The 19,274-nt window shown below is 44.2% G+C and overlaps 1 protein-coding gene across 2 annotated transcripts in view; it reads left to right on the forward strand.

Moving 5' to 3' along the window:
* Positions 1–19,274, forward strand: part of LOC137346020 (sorting nexin-13-like) — a 128,476-nt gene that overhangs the window by 20,025 nt on the left and 89,177 nt on the right. For both annotated transcript variants that reach the window (XM_068009320.1, XM_068009327.1), the window contains exon 6: positions 9,942–10,041. In XM_068009320.1, the coding sequence (XP_067865421.1) occupies positions 9,942–10,041 (100 nt within the window). The remainder of the gene's footprint in view (positions 1–9,941; positions 10,042–19,274) is intronic.

Consider the following 19,274-nt stretch of genomic DNA (forward strand, 5'->3'; position numbering starts at 1 on the left):
TTTATTTATTAAATGCTTTTGAATTGCCCTTCAGAAAGGAAATGAAGGCTTTGGAGAGGGCACAGAAGAGATTTATTGGAATGGTCCCAGGGATAAGGGATTACAGTTACATGAATAGACCGGAGAGGCTGGGTTGTTCTCTTTAGAGCAGAGAGGACGTTTGATAGAGGGGTTTAAGTAGAATAAATAAGGAGAAACTCTTTCCATTGGCTGATGGGTCAATTACCAGAAGGCACCGGTTAAGTGATGGCAAACGTGCCCGAGGCGACATGAGGAAACATGTTTTTACGCAACAAGTGGTTAGGATTTGGAATGCCTGCTTGATAGGGTGGTTGATGCCGATTCAATAGTACCCTTCAAAAGGGAATTGGGTAAATATCTGAAGGAGAAAAAAATGGCGGACATATTAGAGAAGTGGGGAAGTGGAATGAAATGGATTGTTTTTCGAAATAGCCGGCACAGACTCAATGGGTTGAATGGCCTCCTTTTTGTGCTGTACTATTCTATGCTTTAAAGCTGAAGTTCCCATCATTTTAGATTGCATATTTTAATAATTTGAAGGAGATTGGGAGATTCTGTTCCTTTGGGTGAATTTTTAAAGCTTTATTTGTTGGCCAAACAGAAGTGCATTAATAGCTGAAGAAAATTGCAGATAATTGCCTGCTTCAGTCAAGAATGTTACAAGATGGATGCATTGTTCAATGCTGTCATGAGGGAACAAAAAGGGATTTATGCATGGAGACCGGGAGAATAGCTGAGGTATTAAATGAATACTTTGCATCTGTTCTTACCAAGGAAGATGATGCTACCCAGGTCAGAGTGAAAGTGGAGGTAATTAATACACTAGAAGGATTTAAAATGGATGAGGTATGAGATAGGCTGTCGATACTTAAAGTTGATAAAGCACCAGGGCTAGATGAGATGCATCCAAGGATACTGAAGGATGTGAGAGTGGAAATTGCAGAAGCAGTGGCCATAATTTTCCAGTCTTCCTTGGACTCTGGTGGTGCCAGAGGACTGGAGAATTGCAAATGTTACACCCTTGTTCAAAAATGGGTGTAAAGATAAGCCCAGCAGCTACAGGCCAGTCAGTTTAACTTTGGTGGTAGGAAACTTCTAGAAACAATAATTCCGGTCCAAATTAATTGTCACATCGACAAATGCGGATTAGTTAGGGAAAGCTATCACGGATTCGTTAAGGGAAAATTATGTTCAAAAAACTCCTAAGTTAGTTAGAGGTAACAGAGAGGGTTGATGAGGGCAATGCTGTTGATGTGATGTACGTGGACTTTCAAAAGGGATTTGATACCGTGCTGCACAACAGACTTGTGAGCAAAATTATAGCTCATGGAATAAAAGGGACAGTAGCAACATGGACATGAAATTGGCTGAGTGACAGGAAACAAAGTAGTGGTTAATGGATGTTCTTCGGACTGGAGGAAGGTTTGTAGTGGAGATTCCCAGGGGTCAGTTTTGGGACCCTTGCCCTTCCTGATCTATATTAATGACCTAGACCTTGGTGTATAGGGCACAATTTCAAAATTTGAGGATGATATGAAACTTGGAAACATTGTGAACTGTGTGGAGGATAGTGTAGAACTTCAAAAGAACATAGACAAGTTAGCGAAATGGGCAGACAAGCGGCAGATGAAGTTCAATGTGGAGAACTGTGAGGTGATTCATTTTGGTAGGAAGAGCATGGAGAGACAATATAACAAAGGGTTCAATTGTAAAAGGGGTTCAGGAGCAGAGAGACCTGGGTGTTTCTGTGCATAAGTCATTGAAAGTGGCAGGACAGGTTGAGAGAGTAGTTAATGAGGCATACAGTATCCTGGGCTTTATTAATAGGGGCAAAGAGTACAAGAGCAAGGAGGTTATGTTGAACTTCCATAAGACTGTAGTTCTGCCTCAGCTGGAGTGTTGCATCCAGTTCTGGCCACCACACTTTAGGAAAGATGTGAAGGCATTGGAGAAAGTACAGAAACGATTTATGAGAATGGTTCCAGGGATGAGAAACTTCAGTTATGAAGATAGATTGGAGAGGAGAAGCCCGAGAGGAGATTTGATAGAGATATTCAAAATCATGAAGTGTCTGGACAGAGTTGATGGGGGGAAAAACTGTTCCCACTCATGAAAGGATCGAGAACAAGAGGGCACAAGTTTAAAGTGATTGGTAAAAGAAGCAATGGCGACATGAAAAACTTTTTCATGCAGCGAGTGGTTAGGATCTGGAATGCACTATTTGAGAGTGTGGTGGAGGCAGGTTCCATCAGGGCCTTCAAAAGGGAATTAGACTGTTATCTGAAAAGGAAGAATGTGCAGGGTTACGGGGAGAAGGCGGGGGAATAGCATGAGGTGAATTGTTCATTTGGAAAGCTGGTGCGGACACGATTGGCCAAATGGCTACCTTCTGCACTGTAACAATTCTGTGATTTTGTGAATGGAGGTTTTATATAAATCTCCTATCCCAAAAATTAATCGGTTAGAATTTAGGATAAGTATGTATGTCCACTACTTAATCCTACCTGACGATGCTGCCAAACTGCCTCCCCCACTGCTCCCAAAAAGCAACACCAGTTGTATTGGAGAAAGAAAGAAAAAACTGCAAATATCAGAAATCTGAAATATAAACAGAAATTGCTGAAAATGCACAGAAGATTAGTCTGGGGAAAAAAAGACAAGTTGGAACATTTCAGATGCAAGATCCTTCCTTAATTAAAACGAGGAGTGTTTTGACGTGTGCTGTATTTGATCATTTTAGTCAATACTTAAAACATTTGGCCATGAATTTCTGTGGAGGTCCTTCTGGTCTCCTGCAATATCTTCTTTATCAATTGGAGCTTCCAAGTAAATGGCTGAAAATGGACAACTTTGCCATTTCTCCGACACTTGTGACAAGAGACTGGAAAAACTGTCACAGAATATCATGTCTATGATGTTCTATCTTTTTCTCCAACAAATAGCTGTGCAATTTTCTTTGAAGGTATTAGTGCACACAGCCTCAACTGCTTTTGTTGGAAACATTTTCCATGTGCCCACTTGTAGGGCAGGAAAGACATTCTACTATTTTCAATCTTTTGCTTGAGACTTGTTAATTTTGAACCTATTCCACATTCATACATTCCCTTCAAACTTTTGTATGCACCTTATGTGCCTTTCAGTACTTCACAAACTTGGATTGTGTTGCTAAAATCCTTCTTACCTCCTGCCACCCAGATTTCTTTTTTCTGCTATAAAACAAACACATGTCGACTTTGAGTCTCTGCCCATAACTTAGAACATAATTCCTGAAGTCACTTTTGCTGTTCTCTCTAGTTTCTCCAGTACATCAGCATTAGCAACAGAGTGGTGATGTTACTGGACTACTAACCCAGAGGCCTGGATTAATGCTCCGGAGATATGAGTTCAAATCCCATCATGACAGCTGGGGAATTTAAATTCAATTCATTAATAAATCTGGAATAAAATGTTAGTCTCATTAATAAAGATCATGAAACTACCAGACTGTTGTAAAATCCTCTGGTTCACTAATCTCCTTCAGGGGAGAAAATCTGCCATCCTTACCCAGTCTGGTCTACACATGATTCTAGATCTACAGCAATGTGGTTGATTCTTAATTGCCCTCTGAAGTGCTGTAGTAAGCCACTCAGTTGCATAAAACAGCTACAGAAAAAAAACTAGCACTGCAGGTGTATCTATACCACATGGACTGCAGAAGTTCAAGAAGACTGCTCACCATGGCCTTTTCGGGCAATTTGGAATGGGTAATAAATGCTAGGCTTGCCAGCGACGCACACATCCCAAGAAAGAATTTTTAAAAATTAAATTGCACATAATCCTATATCCAGTTTATGTAATAATGTACAGCAAAACTTTCTTTTATTTACCACCTTTTAATACAGGAAAACATTCAAAAGTGCTTAACAGAGGTTTTAGGGCAAATGGATGCTGAATCAAAGATGGTGAAATTAGGAACGGTCATTGTGGGTTTTGATCCTCAAGAGAAGGAGCAGGAGTGCCAAAGGGGTTTAGGGAGGGAATTCCAAAATGTGAAATTTGGATTACTAAAGGCACAGCCTTCATTGGTGAGGTGACAGGAAGGTGGTACACAAGAGGCTGGAGGAAGAAGATCAGAGAGTTTTGATAGATGTTGCGGCTGGAAGAGGTATAGAGATGGTTAGGGGCATGGCATTAAAATGGTCTAAAGTTGATGAAAGTTTTAAATTTGTGGTGGTAGGTACTTGGAGCCAATGTAGTTCAGTGACGACCTTCCAATGGTACTTGGTGCGAGATAAGATATGGGAAGCAGAATTTTAAATGAGCTTGAGTTCATGGTGGAAGATGGGAGACCAACTAGGAGTGTATTGAATCTGAAGATGATAAAGGCACGTCTGATGGTTACATTGACAGTTGGGCTGAGGTAGGGATAGAGGCAGGCAGTATTACTGAGGTGCAGGAGGTAGTTTTTGTATGGAGAGGATATGAGATTTGAAACTCAGCTCAGAGTTGAAGAGGACGCAGTGCTTGTACAGTTTGGTTCAGCTTGAAACTGGCCGGGAGGGGTGATGGAATCCGTGGTGAGCATACAGTATTTGTGGTGGGATCATAGACAATGGCGTTGGTCTTGATTTTTAGCCAAAGAAAATCTACACTGTGTTGAAATTTATTTTGATATGTCCATAGCTGCACTGCAGTATTTTAGGTTTGTGCATAACAGCTTTATATTTACTGCAGGCTTTCTGTGAATAACAATCACCCAAATTCTTTTTTTTTTTACCTTTGGCAATGGATAAACTGATTTTATTGTTTGGAAAAACTTGTATTATCAATTTTGGTTATCAATTTGGATAGGCTAAGCCCGCTTGCAGATAATAGTGGCATCCTACCTATTGTTACTAATGATGTCTGATCCTACATTCAACTGGCTCATTACAAACACATTGTGTTTCACACTTTCAAATATTAACCTCCCTGTAAAGTGATATCAGCACAAGGGAAGCAGTTGATTGGTGAGTTTAACAGTCTAATAAATAGACATATGGCAGGGCACTTCAGTCCCGTGGGATGCACATCCTGTTCTATGTGGGAAATCCAGGCAGCTTGTCGTGTCCTGGATAACTACATGTGCAGGAAGTGTCATCAGCTGCAGCAGTTGGAACTCTGGGTTTCGGAGCTTGAGCAGCAGCTGGAGTCACTGCGGTACATCTGTGAGGCTGTGTGTTGCATGGATAGCGCGTTTATAGATGTGGTCACTCTGCAGCTTAAGGGTATGCAGGCAGAGAGGGAATGGATGAGCACCAGGTAGTCAACCAGGCAGGTTGTGTAGGAGTCCCTGAGTGCATCTCACTCTGCAACCAGTATTCCATTCTGAATACTGGTGAGAGTGATGGTTCCTCGTGGGGGGGTGGGGGGGGGGGTGCAGCCAGACCCTGGTTTTATTTAGATACAGCACTGTAACAGGCCCTTCGGCCCACCGAGTCTGTGCCGACCAACAACCACCCACATTAATCCTACATTAATCCCATATTCCCTACCACATCCCACCATTCCCCTACCACCTATCTACACTAGTGGCAATTTACAATGGCCAATTTACCTATCAACCTGCAAGTCTTTGGCTGTGGGAGGAAACCGGATCACCCGGCAGAAACCCATGCGGTCACAGGGAGAACTTGCAAACTCCACACAGGCATTACCCAGAACTGAACCCGGGTCGCCGGAGCTGTGAGGCTGCGGTGCTAACCACTGTGCCGCCCCTGTGAGCCCGGTTGGCTCAGTTGTGCAGAGGGAAGGAAGAAGCTTGGAAAATTAATAGTGATAGGGATTTTGATCAGCATTTCTGTGGTCCCAGATGTGAAATAAAAACAAGAAATGCTGGAATCACTCAGCAGGTCTGGCAGCATCTTTGGAAAGAGAAGCAGAGTTAACGTTTCGGGTCAGTGACCCTTCATCGGAACTGACAAATATTAGAAAAGTCACAGGTTATAAGCAAGTGAGGTGGGGGTGGGGCCACATAGCTGACCGAAAGGTCACGGAGCAAAGGCAAACAATATGTTAATGGTGTGTTGAAAGACAAAGCATTAGTACAGATTAGGTGTAAATACACTGAATATTGAACAGCAGCAAGTGCAAACCTGAAAAAAACGGTGGGTAAGCAAACTGAACAAACAAAGATGAAATGAAATAAATGCAAAAAAAAGATTGTAAAAAAGAATGTTTTAAAAAAAAAAGGAAGAAAAAATAACTAAAAATGAAAGTAAAATGGGGGGCTGTCATGCTCTGAAATGATTGAACTCAATGTTCAGTCCGGCAGGCTGTAGTGTGCCTAATCGGTAAATGAGATGCTGTTCCTCGAGCTTGCGTTGATGTTCACTGGAACACTGCCGCAATCCCAGGACAGAGATGTGAGCATGAGAGCAGGGGGGAGTGTTGAAATGGCAAGCAACCGGAAGCTCAGGGTCCTGCTTGCGGACTGAGCGGAGATGTTCTGCGCAGCGGTCACCCAGTCTGCGCTTAGTCTCCCCAATGTAGAGGAGACCACACTGTGAGCAGCGAATACAGTATACTACATTGAAAGAAGTACAAGTAAATCGCTGCTTCACCTGAAAGGAGTGTTTGGGGCCTGGGATAGTGAGGAGAGAGGAGGTAAATGGGCAGGTATTACACCTCCTGCGATTGCAGGGGAAGGTGTCCTGGGACGGGGACGAGGTGGTGGGGGTAATGGAGGAGTGGACCAGGGTGTCGCGGAGGGAACGATCCCTTCAGAATGCTGACAGGGGAAGGGAGGGGAAGATGCGACTGGTAGTGGCATCACGCTGGAGGTGGCGGAAAATGGCGGAGGATGATCCTTTGGATATGGAGGCTGGTGGGGTGAAAAGTGAGGACAAGGGGAACCCTGTCACGGTTCTGGGAGGGAGGGGAAGGGGTGAGGGTAGAGGTGCAGGGAATGGGTCGGACACGGTTGAGGGCCCTGTCAACCACAGTGGGGGGAAATCCTCGGTTGAGGAAAAAGGAGGTCATATCAGAAGCACCGTCATGGAAGGTAGCATCATCCGAGCAGATGCATCGGAGACGGAGATGTGAATCCAGGTTGGGATATGTTGCCTCCGAGGTGCCATGGTCAAGGATGTCAGCTGAGTGGTTGCAGAGCACTGAGGTGGGAGGGTGAACAGCCAGTGGCCGTGGTTCATAACGTACCAACGACATAGCTAGAAAGATGAATGAGATCCTACAGACAGAATTTAGGGTGCTAGGAAAGAAACTAGCAAGCAGGACCTCAAAGGTTGTAATCCCTGCATTACTTCCAGTACCGTGCACAAGTGGGTATAGAAATAGGAGGATAGTGCAGATGGATGCTGGAGAGATGGTGCTAGAGGGAGGGCTTTAGATTCCTGCAACTTTGGGACCGGTTCTGGGGGGGGTGGTGCGACCTGTAGCGGCCAGGTGGGTTGCACCTGAACAGAGCGGGGACCAATGGCATTGTGGGGCGATTTGCTAGTGTAGTTGGGGAGGGTTTAAACTGACTTGGCAGGGTGTGGGAAATTTATTTATGCCTATAGAAGACTTTTGGATTTCCTTTTCTGTTCACTGCCAGTCTCTCTTCATACTCTCTCTTTGTTTCTCTTGATTCTTTTTTCACTTCCCCGCTGAGCCTTCTATATTTAGCCTGGCTCTCAAATGTATTATCCACCTGACATCTGTCATATGCACCCTTTTGATGCATCATCTTACTCACGATCTCTTTATACCTTTTATTTCCATCACTAAAATTTTTGCATATGAAATTTCATCTTTAATGTCAATACCATCCTTAACTGGGAATAAAAGCCACATTCCCGATTTAATAAAGGGCTGGACTAATGGTGTCTCTCTTTTACAGATTCTGGGCAAGGATTTTGTGTATGGACTACACATTATTCATGTGCATGCTTAAATGGGTTATGAAAGTTAGTATTTCAGTGACATTATTAGGTGATTTATCAGTATCTCATTTTGGTGTGTAACTTCCAATGCTTACCTCAACATAGGTAAAGATCAGTAGGTCTGTTCTGTGGATCTTGGCCACTTCCAACATTTTTTTTGTATGTGAAATGGATTGAATTATATTGCTGGAATCGGAAGTTATTTTCTCAACAGCAGTAATAATATATTGTGCATGTTTGCCCAAGTTGACAAATTATCTGTAACACAGCTTTTTGGCAGAAATGGAAGGTATGAATTGATGTAAATGTAAGGAAGTGAAGGAGACCTGTAATCATCTTGATTACTGAATATGAAGAGAGGAAGAAAAAGAAGCCACATTCTGGCAGTGGCAGATATCTCTGTCAAATAGCACTACCCAACTGATTGAATGTTTGCATTCCAGAGGTCTGAGAAGCTTAATATCTAATATAGTACCAAATTAATTTAAGTAACAATAAAATTCTTTGATAGTTCCATTTATGTACTGTAGAATATTGCTATTTTATGTATATATCTTACAAAATACAAATACCATTCCATTTCAAAATACTTTGATGAAAAATTCTTTGTGGAAGTGTTTGCAGTTATCTACTACCTGTAATGCCTGTAAGTGATGTAAAAGGCCATTACGGTAGTTGTGGAATACTGGGTCCACAAAACTGTACTATCTACTGGATGTTGATGTTGAGGCACCATGCATTTCTATGCAGAAGCTACCTTGCAGCAGTATAGTTTTTTTGTATCTGAAGTGAAATAATTGCCACAAAAATTCGTAAATCTGTGAATCATGTTATAAAACCTGAGGCATATCTGCTGGTATTTCTGGTCAGACACATTATCTTGCTGCTTATAATAGTAACATGCCAGGGGTGGGGGGTGCACAGATTGAAATAAGTGTGATGACTTCCCCTCCTCTTTTTCCCCCTCCCTTCCTTAAGCACTCCAAATCTGGACAAGAGTCAGGTACTACCCCAATTCCCGCCCTCCCTCATCCTGCCCAGATTGGTGGTGATGGAGGAATTTTGAGAACATAAAAGCATAAGAAATATGTCCAAGAGTAGGCCACATGGCCCCTCAAGCCTGCTCTGCCATTCAGTCAGATCATGGCTGATCGTTGACCTCAACTCACCTTTTCACCTTATTTTATATCCTTTGATCCTTTAGAATCCAAAAATCTAAACCTCAGCCTTGCATATGCTCAAAGACAGAGTATTCACAGCTCTTTGGGATAAAGAATTCCAAAGATTCTCAACCCTCTGAGTGAAAAAATTTCTCCTCATCTCAGTCCTAAATGGCCGACCCCTTAACCTTGATTATAGCCACCTCAACAAAATTCCCCAGTTCTAGGTTCTCCAGTCACGGTAAACAGCGTCTCAAGCCTTTTCAGGATGTTTTATGTTTGAATGAGTTGACCCCTCATTGTTCTAAGCCTCAGAGAGTATTGGTCCATTTTACTTAATCTCTCCTCATCGGAAAATAACCTCATGCCAGGACTCAATCTAGTGAACCTTCATTGCACTCCCTCTAAGGCAAATATATCCATCCTTAGGTTTGGAGACCAAAACTGTACCAGTTTTGAAGATTTATTTCATGTAATTGGGTTTTATTTGAGCATGCAAACATATTTGAATCTAACCAAGCTAATTACCTGCATAACAACAATGGCAGAACTTCAAAAATAAATGATTGGCTTTGAAACACTGGAACATCCTGAGGACCAGAATGGTACCACGAAAAATGCATTCCCCGCCTCCTCCATTCCCATGTTTTCTCCCAGTTACCAGCATTGTAAGGTGGCCTATTAAAAATTCCACGTTACTTTGCATGTAATGTCCTTTGATAATTTGAATTTACTGTTCTTCCAATATACTTTGTGCAACTGTTGCAAGATTTAATGAGAGTATGGCTGAGTCAACATTACTCAAACTTCGCTGTTTGGCAAATTTTCAGCTGCTAATTACACTTCTTTTAATCTGCAGGAAGTAGATACGCTCAAGCTTGCTGCGAACTTTGGAAAACTTTGCACAATTCCCCTAGACAGTATTCTTATGAACAATGTTGCATTACAATTTTTCATGGGTAAGTGCTTTCTTAAACTCTTGTATTCAGCAATAATTATGGATACAAGCATAAAAGATTTGATTCTGTATGGAATCTTAGGTTGTGCTTTGATTCTGATGTATTTCTGCAATGGAAATATTGTTTAAGTTTTCATTTAATTTGTAAATGTTCATAATTTTTTCCCATTTCATTAAAAATAATCTGGTGCATAAATTGCATCATGATTTTTTTCTTTAAATCTGCATACGCATCCTGTATGAGTGATCTTTCACCTTAATGTACCCATGCTTTAACCATACCAGCATTTAAAATGTTAGGCCAGCTCTGTGGAAACGGCTGTCCAAGGTGTCTGTCAAGGCTGTGTGCTTGTAACATGCCTCTCGGAACTTTTCATGGCAGCTATGCTTGATTCAGCAAGAAGCCTACTTGTAGAATTTGCCTGTGCTTCTGCACATCTAAAAGTTCTTCGTTTGATTAGACTGTGAGTTTTGCTAAGATCACAGAGGATGTCAATTGAGAGTTTTTGTTTGCAGTTAACTGTACTTTAGCAATACACAGTGTTAAGGATCTGCAGCTCATTATCTTTTTTTTTAAAACTGTTTGTAAGCAGGAAAATCTTGGTGATACATCAGCATTACCAGTGCTAGTAATTACTTTGAGCTAAACACCAACTTGCAATAATATAGCACCTTCAGCATAGTAAAACGTCCCAAGGCGCTTCACAGAAGCGATAACAAACAAAATATGTTTGCCTGAGGTCCATAATATACATGAAGTGGTGAGACAAAATGAACAAATAAATGCTAACTGACTTACTTATCTGTTTGCTGATCAAGTGCTGTCCCATCTAAAAAAGCTGGCTCTCCTTTTCAGAAGACTGAAAAAGTATGTTTGAAACCAGCATGAATCAAGTTTATAACATAGCTGAAAGTGTTTCAATATGAATGTCTTGGATGAGTTGCCACCATCACTTTTGGTGGTTTCACAGGTTCTACCTCCAATGCACAAGGTCCATAATGCACAGCAAGTCGTGAGACAAAATGAACAATTTTGAGTTTGTTCGGCGCTAGCATTGGGGGCCTCCTGATGAGAAAGCATGGTTGCATGGATCAGGACAGGCTGTTGCGCAGATCAGGAATGCTGAAAGGGTCCAGTACACAGAGCTGAGACAGGGCAAGAAAAGGCAGGGTGCCTTTGCAGATCACATGTAGGATCACAAGCATAGTTTTTGTAGTTACAATATCTTAGAAAAGCATGTTTCTCATTTATTGTGTTAGAATTAAGTGATGTGTCCTTGATTATTGCTTCCTGAATGCTGATTTGTGTAATTATTTTTAGTTGAGATCATAATCAGCAAAACTTCCAGTTGAAGGATAGTGCTAAGACAGATCAATGGTATCAGATTACCAACACTGGTAGCTATTGGAACAGTTGGTATTGTTAAAGTTATTATTTCACACTGCTATCAAGACATTTTCAAACACTAATATCAAAGATAGCCAAGAAACACATGCAATATTTTCTCTCCCTTTTTCCACACATGGGGCTGAATTTAGTGCGGCCGTTTGGAGCAGGAATGGAGGCGTGGGGGCTGGAGAATTGTGTCAGAAGTGTCCGCCAGGATATCCAGTGTCATGATGGTGCTTCTGGATTTAGTTAGTGATAGGAAAGCACCAAGGTGGCATCGCTGCCCCGATGTGACAGGAAAGTAATTTAAATTGAAGAGCACTATTAGTATCCATCGTGATTCAGTTGGGGACTTGAGATTAAGTGGATGACGGGCAGCCCTCAAGTGCCTTCAGATTCATGACTGTTAAAAGCTGGCAGCACCAAGGCAAGGCCTCAGTGCCGTAATGGATAGGCAGCCATGACCAGCACTGCACTGGGGGAGAGGGCCGAGCAGAGGTCATTGTGGGCATGCAGTGCGGGACACTCTGCAAGCAGGGTTTTGGGTTGTCTGAAAGCAAGGTGGTGGGGGGTTGTTTCCTAGTGTTTTGCGAGCTGTATCAGGTGACCAAACTGTTGAATGAGATGTTTGGCTGCACATACTCCTGGATGAGAGGGTCAGCTTTCAGCAAGGGTAGGCGCTGGGAGCATCAGGGAGTCTGCCAGGAGAAGTAGCAAAAGCACAGCTGCCAAGGCAGTGTCGTCTTTGCACTGACAGCACTCTGGAGGCCCACAGGTCACCTGGCACGGGTCTCGTACATCCTGTCTCTTTTGACTCCTGTGGCGTGATGCAGCACCTCTGACAGAGGGAAGCCCGGGAGGCAGCTGTCCCTGCCCGTGAAGCTCCATGATGAGAGTAGCAGCAGCCAGCCATGCCAAGAAGGGCCCACCTGTGTCAGAGAGTGTACTGCACTCGAATCAGCTTCCTCCGGATGTCTGAGCGGCATTGTCAGTAAAGACTACGGCTCTCCAGGGAGGTCACCACTCACTTATGCGTTTTGCTGCAGGATGAGTTGCATCCTATAGGATTCAGGGGTCACCCTATGCCCGTGGCTCTGAAGACTACAGTGGTATTAAACTTTTACGTGTCTGGATCATTTCAAGAATCCACTGGGGGCATGTGTGGGGTCTCACAGACAGCAGCCCACCGCTGCATCAAGGAGGTGTCCAGTGCCCTGTTTAAGAGGGCCAGCGACTGCTCTACTGGACGGACCCTGATAGTCTGGTTGAGAGGACCATTGGCTTCGGGGCTGTCGCTGGGTTCCTTGCGATAGATTGCATGCATGTGGCTATCAAGGCTCCATCAGACCAGCCAACTGCCTTCATCAACAGGAAGGGCTTCCATTCAACGGGTGTACGACCACCGAAGGTGCTTCCTACAGGTGTGCGCCTGCTTCCTGGGAGGCAGCCACGAGCCTACGCACTTTAATAGTCCCAGGTGCCGCAGCTTTTCCGGTCCCCTTCAGGGATGGATTCTCTGGGACAAAGGCTACCCATTGAAGACTTGGCTACTGATGCCTGTGAAGAACTCTTGCAATACAACAGAGGAAAGGCACACTTGCCACACTCCACCCGAGTGACCATCGAGGAGGCTATTCGGCTGCTGAAGATGAGGTTCCGTTACTGAGATTGATCCTGTGGAGCCCTTCAGCATGCCCCAGCAAGGGTTTTGCATGCTGTTGTGGTCTGTTGTGCTCTGCACAATCTAGCACTGCAGAGGGGGGTGGCCTTGCATGACTGAGATGCCTGAGCGACACTACTCCGCCGAAGAGGTGGAGGTTGGTGAGCAGGCAGCACTGGATGTTGAAGCCCTTGCACCGGAGGCCAGGCATATTGAGCTTGGGGCAAAGGAGGCAAGAGACAATCTAGTATTTACCCGCTTCCAGCCACCCTGATGGCACTCAGAGTCAAAAGCAGAGTCACCTCAGTGCATGTAGTCTGCTGCCTCTTTTCTGTTTCTGTGCAGTGCTTGGTGCCCATGTGCTATGGCCTATGGGAGATCATATTCAAATGAGGACAGTGCCTACAATTGTATTCCACTAAGGGGAAGGGTAAAGTCAGCAGCTCACCATTAATGCATGATAGAATAATCAGTTTTATACAATGAAGATTAATTGCTAGAACACGAATGGTATATGATGCAGCACATGTCAACTTTCAAATGCCTGTAAACTCTCAAGTATCTCTGTGGGCTTCCTTTATACACTTACAAGTGCTTCTACGAGGTATGAACCCATCGCTAACAGCTGGGCTGGAGGCAAGCTGCTGATCACGTTGCCCCTTGGAATGAGATGACTTTGGTGGCCGTCCTCTGACTGTCTGAGGCCTGGAGGGCCCCAGCTGCCTGCGGGTTTCCTGCACTGGTGCAGGACTCTTCTCTGGCATCGCAGCTGCTGGAACTGAGCTCATTGACAAGAGGGTCTGAGGAGCCAGTGTCCACACTCTGAGTGCCCTGCGGGAAGCCCCCAGCTGTGGAGGTCAGCCTCTACTCCTCCCTTTCAAGGCTCACTTGAATTTCCCTTCTCTCGCCTTTCCACTGCTACGTTGAGCTCATGGCCAAGGCAATGGTGTGCAGGTCTCTGCGCATTTGTTGGATCTGGCTCTCAATGGAGGAAGCCATGGGCGCACACACCTGAGACATGGCAGCACTTATGACATGAATGGACTCCTCCATTGTCCACTCGTGGCTGCGCAGATGTTGCGTTGCCTCTCTGCAACTGCAGCATGCCCTGTGCTGTCGACACCAGAAGCTCGTCATCAGCCTTTGGCTCAGCATTGGCTTGGCCACTCACAGTCTTCTGGCTGTCAGATGCCTCTACTGTCTCAGCCTTGCCAATTGCTCAGGCACATGTGCGGTGCTCTCACCAGTTTGTGACTCTGAATCAACAGCGAGTGGGAAACCCACAGAGGTGGAAGTTTCTGCCCTGGTGGAAGGTGCACGAGGGTCATGGGGTATTGCTTCCTCTGACTGTGGTTCCTTCTTAGAGGTTGACTGCAGTCCCCCTTCTGCTTGAGTCTCCTGCAGACTGCAACTTGCATAAGAGAACACAAACATGTGTGGCTTAGGCTGTGCAGATCTCGGCATGCCAACCATGTGTGATGTGGATCTCTAGAAGCGAACTGTAGATCGATGAAAGACAATCGTCACTCCCTTGCGCAGAGACTCCAGTCTCTACATCTTATATGGAGCGGCCGCCCTGTGTTCCCACCAATTCTAATGGTTCTTCCTCTGCTATGGGGAGAGGCTGAAGGTCTGGGATTCTTCCACCAATCCGGGCTGTCTCCCTCCTGTTATGGACCCTCGTCGTGCAAGTGGAAAGAGGGAGATGGTCATACTTTTGCATTGAGCTCAACATGAAAGTTCTGCTACTGTCAACCCCTCGTCCCCTACTGGGGTACCCAGTACAGCTCCTGCTCCCGCCTGCTGTCTGAGTTAATGGGGGTTAGAAATGAAGGAAGGTGGAGTGTGGCCAAGATGCAGCCATGCATCTGTCAGGATGAGGCGATGCCTAACTCCCTGTGCCTGCACCGTTGTAGTGCCTCCTTCCCCATTTCCGCTTTCTCCTGCGTAGCCACTTGCAATCACAGAACACAGGTGGTCGTTGCCCCTCTTGCGGCACTGTACCTACTGCTGCTAACCTCCTCAACTATCCCCATCAAGGCTTGCTTGGTTAGACAGGAGGATCTCTTCTTGCTATCACTGGGGAAGAGAAACTCCCACCTTTTCCTTGCAGCCTGGAGGATAATCTGGAGAGCAACATCACTAAACCATAGGGCTACCCTGTGGCTTGGCCCTGCCACCCTGTGGGGTCGGTCTCTGGGGGGGTGGGGTGTTCCAGAGTCACCAACACCAGTCTCGGGTGTGAAGCGCTAGCAGCAAGAGAGTCCAAAGTAGCACGCAAACAGGGCTTTTGCAGGGCTTTAAATATGGCACCAACACACCAGTGCCATGTTCAGTGTCTCACATCCTGCTGCCACCGTGTGATTGGTTGGGCCCTGCGTCTCCATTATGTAGAGTGGTCACGCCTGCGTGATCGTGGTGGACCAGCCGTCCATGTGACAAATGGGAACAGCGCCAACTTCCAGGTCCACTGTCCGGACCTACAACAGGCTCACTAAATTCAGCCCATGATCTCTGAGTAACAAAACCAGCTTGAGAGTTCATGAGCAATTTATTGGCCATATCTCTGTCAGTGTTGCTCAGATTAGTTGATGGGAGCTGTATGCCTGAGGGTGAATCTCTTGCAGTGTTCCATTCCCTTATAGAATAACTGGGATTGGGAGCTCATCACATAATGAATGCAAGGTATGAACCTACACTACTAGTGTACTTCATTCAGATAATGTGTTCTCAATTACAAATTTATTGCCCCTTGCTTATTAAGTCTGACTGTCAGATGTAGAATTTTCTGATCTTCAGCTTTGGACCAGATTAATTGCAGTAATCGTATCCCGATTAATTTTTGTGAGGGTCATGCATCAATGTGCACAACATTAGTAGCCTCTGAGAAAATGCATCAAATTCAGAATAGACCCCTGGACAAAATTAAAATGTCGTAAAATTTAAATTGTCAGCTTTGGCTCAGTGGTAGAATTCTTGAGTCTGTTTTCAGAAAGTTGAAGTGCTAAGTCCTACTCCAGGATAGAGCATGTCATCTAGACTGATGCTTCGATAGAGTACTGAGATACCACATTGTTGGAGGTGTTATCTTTCTCATGACACCTCATCTACCCTCTCAGGTGGGTGTAAAAAAAAAAATCGTGTGGCAGAATGCAAGGTAGAGCAGGGGAATTTCCCCTAATGTCCTGGCGAGCATTTATCCTGTAGGCTTAGTGGCAAATAGAGTTCAGTGGAGGGAACTGTGAGATCACACACTTTGGATCCAAAAAAAAATAGTCTTTCGCCATTAAGAAAATATTAAGTTATGGGGAAGCAAAGCACTTTGGGTGCCCATGTCCATAAATCACAAGGAGTGCACAAGTACAGAAAGTAATTGAAGTGGCTAATGGAATGTTCTTTTCTCAAGGGAGTTGAAGTAGCAAAGAAATGCTTTAGTTGCAGAGTTTTGTCGAGACCTCATTTGGAGTATTGCGTTCAGATTTGTGCAGCGAACCATAGAAAAAATGTTTTAGCCTTGGAAGGTGTGCAAATCCACTTATGCGGAATAATACCAGGCTGTGAAAGGTTACATTTTGAGGACAAATTGAATAATCTTGGCTTGTATTTCCTTGAGTTTAGATGGTTGAGGGGTATTTTAATTGAAGTATATTTTTAATAGTCAGGTTTTTGTCTGTCCAGACTGTTTTGATTGGTCACTTTAAAGGATGCATCTGGTGAGTTTATTTGGTAGGCAGTGCCTGACGCATGCGAAGGCACATGCACATGGGGGCTGGAGTGCATGACATAAGTGTGGCTGCTGATGGTTGGTTGCAGCAGGGTGGAGGGACTGGTGGACAACAAAAACAGCAGAAAGTAAGGGGAGTTACCCTGGCTGGCAAGGTTGTTTTCTTGAGGAATGGGGTGAGGATGGCATGGGAGGGGTGGATGAGATGATGGAATTGAAGTGTGGCAAAATGGCAGGGACAGTTATTTGATACAACCTTTTCTTCGAAAACTATTCTTTGTGCTAAAAATGAAAATTTACTTAAAAAAAGACTTGCATTTATATAGCATCTTTCATGACAACCGAACGTCTCAAAGCGCTTTATAGCCAATTAAGCACTTTTTTTTTTGAAGTGTAGTCACTGTTGTAATGCAGGAGTGAAGAAGTTTTAGAAAAGCTGCCAAGTGAATTAAAAGAATACATCAGCTTTGATTCTATAGATAAAATTGATGATAGTCTTTACCCTGCAGAGTTTCTACACAGTCTAACTCCAATGGGCATGCCATCGCACAAACTTAGACTCAAGGAGGGAGCAGCTGTAATGTTGCCACAAAACATGAATCCTAAACAAGGACTTTGTCATAGAACAAGCTTGTTAGGAAGCTATTTTCGTCTGTTAGATGCTGAAATTATAACGGGCAGATTTCAAGGAAATAGTGTTTATTCCTTGAATGATATTGAGCCCTTCAGATGTAAACCTGCCTTTTCAACTCTGGACAAAACAGTTTCCAATTAGATTTTCATATTCTGTGACTATAAAGAAGTCATAAGGTCAGACTCTAACCAAAATGGTATTCATATTCCCACACCTGTTTTTGCCCATGGACAGCTTTATGTAGTTTTTTGCAGAATGAGAAGTTTTGATTCTGTTAAAGTGGTGAATGAATAACTAATAAACCTGTATTTAAATTAATACTGTTGCAATAAAGATATTATTTTGACTGTGAATGTTTTGTAGGCCCCTTCTAGTTTAAAATTGAGAAATTCAGTAGGGTAGACACAAATAAGCTATTCCCTCTGGTGGGGAAATCCATAAGAAAAGGGGCATTTTCCACACACAAGGTGGTGCCAATCTGGAACTCTCTTCCACAAGCCTGTAAATGTTGGGTCAATTTTTATGGCAGCAATCAATAGGTTTTTTTAGGTAAGGGTATCCAGGGATATGAAATAAAGGTGGGTAAAAGGGGTTCAAGAAGAGATCAACCATGGTCCATATAGGGGGAGGTGGTGGTAATGTCACTAGTAATCCAGAGGTCCAGGCTAATGCTCTGGGAACTTGGGTTTGAATCCCACCATGACAGATGGTGAAATTTGAATTCAATTAATAAATCTGGAATTAAATTACAGCATTGTTTTCAGAGTATAAATTAAGGGTCTCTCAGTGCTGCTTGTCTGCACTGAATGTTGCTGGAGGCAGAGTGTGTGAAGAAGGGAGTTGGGTAACGAGGAGCAGTATAAATTAAGAAATTAAGAAAAAAATAAATTTGAGTGCACAGTGTAAAGTGGGAGTTTGGTGCATGAGGGAGGGGCTTCTTCCTTTCTTCTACCTTTTTTCAGTCTCCAGTAGCTGCCTCTCTTTTCAGTACAGGGAAAGAAGCTGATTGGTGAGTAACTGGTAAGTTATTCTACTTCACCTTGTAATAAGTTTTTTAAAGTTACGGTATGGCAGATCAGCTTGGCCAAGTGGAATGTACATCCTGCGGTATGTGGGAAGTCATGTAAGCACCACATGTTCTAGACGAACACATCTGCAGGAAGTGTCACCAGCTGCAGAAGCTTGAGCTCCCGGTTTCAGATCTTGGGCGTTGGCTGCAGTCACTGTTGTGCATTCGTGAGGCAGAGGATTACGTGGAATAGCGCATTTAGAGAGGTGGTCACACTGCAGGTTAGGAACATGCAGGTGGAGAGGGAGCGGGTGACTGCCAGGCAGTCAGTGCAGGAGTCCGCTGAGTTTAACTTGCTTGCTAATTGGTTTTCCATTTTGGATACTGGATAATGGTTCCTCAGGGCAGTGCAGCCAGAGCAAATTCCATGTCTCCACGGGTGGCTCAGCTGCACAGGAGGGAGGAAAAAGAGTCGAAGAGCAATAGTGATAGGGGATTCGATAGTCTGAATCAGACAGGCGTTTCTGCGACAGCAAACGTAACTCCATGACGGTCTGGTGCCAGGGTCAAGGATGTCACAGAGCGGCTGGAGGACATTCTCTGGGGTAGGGTGAACAGCCAGAGGCCGTGGTCCACATTGGTACCAATGACACAGGTGGGAAGACGGATGAGGTCCTGAAAGCAGATTTTAGGGAGTTAAGAAGGAAATTAAAAAGCAGGACCTCAAGAGCAGTAATCTCAGGATCACTCCCAGTGCCACGTTCTAGTGAGTATAGGAATAGGAGGATTGATCGATTGAACACGTGGCTGGAGAATT

Source organism: Heterodontus francisci, chromosome 2, assembly GCF_036365525.1.
Source record: "Heterodontus francisci isolate sHetFra1 chromosome 2, sHetFra1.hap1, whole genome shotgun sequence".
In the NCBI taxonomy this organism is placed as follows: domain Eukaryota; kingdom Metazoa; phylum Chordata; class Chondrichthyes; order Heterodontiformes; family Heterodontidae; genus Heterodontus; species Heterodontus francisci.